Source organism: Sinocyclocheilus anshuiensis, unplaced genomic scaffold (assembly GCF_001515605.1).
Source record: "Sinocyclocheilus anshuiensis isolate Anshui unplaced genomic scaffold, SAMN03320099.WGS_v1.1 scaffold1733, whole genome shotgun sequence".
Classification (NCBI taxonomy): domain Eukaryota; kingdom Metazoa; phylum Chordata; class Actinopteri; order Cypriniformes; family Cyprinidae; genus Sinocyclocheilus; species Sinocyclocheilus anshuiensis.
Window position 1 is genome coordinate 274625 of NW_015540961.1, and position 4373 is coordinate 278997.

The 4373-nt window shown below is 36.7% G+C and overlaps 1 protein-coding gene across 2 annotated transcripts in view; it reads left to right on the forward strand.

Annotated features, from left to right (window-relative positions):
* LOC107690040 (protein cornichon homolog 3-like) overlaps window positions 1-4373 on the forward strand; it is a 23279-nt gene that overhangs the window by 2651 nt on the left and 16255 nt on the right. For both annotated transcript variants that reach the window (XM_016488269.1, XM_016488270.1), the window contains exon 2: window positions 3094-3162. In XM_016488269.1, the coding sequence (XP_016343755.1) occupies window positions 3094-3162 (69 nt within the window). The remainder of the gene's footprint in view (window positions 1-3093; window positions 3163-4373) is intronic.

Below are 4373 nucleotides of genomic sequence, written 5' to 3' on the forward strand. Positions count from 1 at the left end.
ATATATATATATAAAATCATGATTACTGAGTGCTGGGACATTGGGAAATTCTGAATATCAGCAGAACTTTAGTTGATTAGTGCCCTTCAGCCAACATCCTAAAGTGTTGTAAGTTAATTTGTTTTTAATAACACACATAAATTCTTATTTATATATACAATTATCAAGCTGACAGTACTTATTGGCTGATGGCACCACACAAATGAGCACAATCCCAAGGGATCTTGAGCTGTGGTGTGAAAAGAAGCAGACAGGGACAATATCCTATGAAAGCACATTTCATGCTTTTAAGATTCATTCATTGTTAGTTCATGTTAACTAATGTTAACCAGCACAACTTTTGATTTTAACAATGCATTAGTAAATGTTGAAATGAACATAATCTAAGATTAATAAACGCTGTAGAAGTATTGTTCATGCTTAGTTCATGCTAACTAAAGTAGTTAACTAATGTTAAGTAATGAACCTAATTGAAAAGTTTTACTGCCCCCAAACCTTTGGACGCTATAGCGTAATATTTTTGCCTTTTTGCCCCAGAATGGTGTAATTACAATACCTACCTGCAAGTTTAGTGATGAAAGTTAGCAAAATCCTTGAAATCTCACAGCACTCTCTCAATATTGAGATTTGCAAAAGTAGCAAATGTTTTCAAGCACTGTTAAGTCTATCTTTCTTTATCTCAGATTATGAGCACAGCAGAATCTATCTGTCGCCCTTTTCAAAGGGATGCCTATCTGCATATTTCCCCTTGTGTGTTATTTTGCATCTGAGGGGAAATGATCCCCACATTAGCTTAACTAACACTGAGAGTCAAAAGCTCCCTCAGCAGATGTTTCAAGTCCACTTTCACAGCCAGTGGAAACCAACACATTAGTGCAAAGATGCACAGTTTAGAACAGTATTTAACAGATTATCTGTGAATGCAGTGGTGCGTTCGTCTGTGGAAGCTTGAATAGATTATTGAGATGTATAGTGGTTGTCCTAATTGTGGCACTTTTATTTCAGGAATTCCGCAAGCTACTGTACTTCAAAGAGCTCTTGTTAAACATTGGAGGGCAACTTGATTAAGCTTATCACAGTTACTGTGTTAAACAGGCTTGCACATGCTAACCTGACTTGAATAATGTCAGTGTATGAACTACAGTCATTTTCACTAGAATAAAACATCTTTGCTATACAGACTAGATTTTCAGTTGCTTTCTCAGTTTCAGTTTCAGACTCATTTTACTGAGCAACAATTATTGTTCTGTGCATTAACTATGTTCACAAAATCAGGTTAATGCTCTATTGCATTGGAAAATAATGCACCACCTACACTAAACCCTACCTTAACCTAACCGATAGTGTAAACAAAAGCTTGCTTCTACAAGTCTTTTATCATGACTCACGATTCACAGGATTCGGTTGTACCTGAAGCACTCTGCATCACATATGTAGTGCTTACCAGGGGTGCTACCGAGCAAGCTTACTACATCAGAAAAGCCATACATATGAAACTGGCTGTGGGGCAAACATCAAAATGTATTTGTTTACAAATTATACACTATGGTAAAAGTGTTTTGAGGTCATAACATAGTATTGTAACTGATATCATAATTTCTGTGAAAATAGTATGTATAGGTTTGTTTTTGGAGTTTTGGAGCAACACATTTTTCCAATGAGCCTATGCTGGTTTTGTAATTTGCCTTACGCGAGCTAGTATTAGGAAGGTCTCTAACCCAAAATCACGGGTAATACCACTAAGAGGATTAATATTAACACAATTCTAGAAATAATAGGTATTGGGTCAATATTAGAGAATGAGGTGATGGATGAGGTCAAGCATGATATCATTTGTAGACAGTACAGCAGGCAATCAAGCAGCAATCTATAATTTTTTCACAGCCTGTTTCCCTCTTACTGACAACACAATGTGTTATAATCATGAAAAAATATGAGAATGTTTGAGGAAATCACTTCTAATCATTTTAAAAATTAAAGACTCATTTTACTGAGCAACAATTATTGTTCTGTGCATTAACAAGTATATTTATATAAAGTACCGTTCTCCAGTCAGCTCAGTTTTTTTCAATACAACGTAATCCTCAAATGGGTAAACTGATGTCACATAGGGAACAAAACAGCAATGTTTCCACATGGATGCAATGTGCAAATGTTACATCGTTTGTTGATTTTCTTTATAGAAGGCATGTAACATATACAGGAACAATTTCTTACAACTATGATTAAGATTCATATGCTGCTGTCAGGTTTAAACCTGGCCATTTTAAATGAACCCATTTTAAGTGGTTTGTATGGTTCATCAACATTTAGAAAAAGCCTTCAGTTATTTATATGTCACTTGTGTAGCTTCTATGGTTCAATGATCCCCCTTTTGTGGTGCAAATTTAAATGCGATTATTAAAGGATGGCCAGATTTAAAACGTGTATGTAATGCATTTTTTTCTGATTATGTAGCGGTTAAACCTCACACATTTATCTGACAGCCAAGCAGTTTTTTTTTCAAAACCAAACATTTTTACTGCTCGTGTCGCCTACAGAATTGAGAGAGCATTGTTATACTACAGGAGAGGTAGTGTAGGGAGAGAGGGCAGTTTGGTCTGTAACAGGGGAAATAAGCTTGTCTAATTTGATCTAACTTTAATTTTGTCTTCTCTTGCCTTGTGCATGAGCTATAGCCATGAGGCACCATAAGACCCTATTTGCTCAAATGCACTTACTAAAGGGGATAATAATATGCCTTTGCAATCTGAATATTGCAATCTAATATGAATTTTTGTCACATCAAGTGGATATTCATGATATATTCAAGATTTCAAGATATTGTCAACTCAAGAAAGATCCTGAATATTCAAGTTTATTTTTAAGTGGTCTTTTATGTATCTCATATATATATATATATAATATATATATATATATATTCAGTTGTATCACCCAGCTCTACTTCCACAAAGATGTAGAAATAATAGAGGATAAATCTGAACGAAGTAATAAAAAGAGGGTGTATCCTTAAAGATAACGCAAATGATACAAATCCATGTGTCTAGCCTAATGATAATGATCGTGTTCCCTTTTTTTACGTTGTGTTTTCAGATAACAGCCTTTGATGAGCTTCAGGCAGACTTCAAGGTGCCGATCGATCAGGGCAATCCACTTCACGCGGTAATTCATGCAAATAATGGACTTGATCATTTGATTCATTGCCCTTTCCTGCACTTCCATGGAAATGAATGAGTTTGTATGCGTGTGTGTGTGTGTTTATTTGTTTATGGTGGGAATATATTTAAGCAAGCCCTCTGATCTTTTGCAGGCACCAGGTGTGTTGCCTACCCCAAACTCTGAAACATTTCCTGCCATCCGCAGCATTGCATGAATAAGCCATAGAGCAGCTGTCTATGTGTTGTCTTTCCTCTGCTGGAGGCCCTGGCAGCTTTAATCTCGCTAATTAATTCAAACTAAGGCAACTTTTCCAGCTTTTTGGATACACCAACTGTTATCCAAAAGTTTAGAACAACATTGTCATTCTAGATGCCAGGATTGCAGAATAATTTACATGTGTGTGCTTGATACCTCGCCAGGCTACATAGTGACAAAAAACAAAGCACAGAGGCACAGGCTATTTTGTGTCGGAAAGTCTCACTCAGAAAGTGGCACTGACAAAATATCTGAGTCACGTATCTGCTCCGCACAAAACTTCGGTAGACATAATTTATTACTGTCTTCCCAGCAAAGTGTCAAAGTAAGAGATACATGCTCTATATGTCACCCACCCCTCTGTGAGACTGGAGGGAACTATAGAGGATGTGGAAGGTGGGGGTGCTAAAAGATTGATGGCCTCCTAGCTGATCTAACCACCCAGTCAAGTCAATCTCACACCCTGCCTGGCTAATTGGCGTCTTCTGTCAGTCTTCAGCTGGGAGGAAGTCAGGACTTCATCCTGTGATTATCATTGGGGCTCCGCTTTTGACTCTAGTCTGCACAGTAGTGCTGCAGTCACTGTGTTCAGTCCCTCAGGCATGTTAATGCCACATGGTTAATGCCACACATTAACGTGTGTTTCGTAAACAGACAGCAAAATCATGTTGTTTGTGTCAAAACAGGGCAGTCCGCATGTACTCTGTGATTGGCCATGTTTGAATGGATGTAAACATTAAATAAAAAATAAATAAAAAATGGCAGTATAGGTATCACTAGTGGTATTTGGTATAAATAACTGTGAGACTGGCCTTGATATTACTTGATAGTAAACAGATATTAGCATATGATAAGACAGAATAGAGAATCTTGAATTAAGTTTATTTTTCATACCGCATTGGCAAATAGTTTTTCCCCTGGTTATAAGCATAAATTATCATATTATATATATATATATA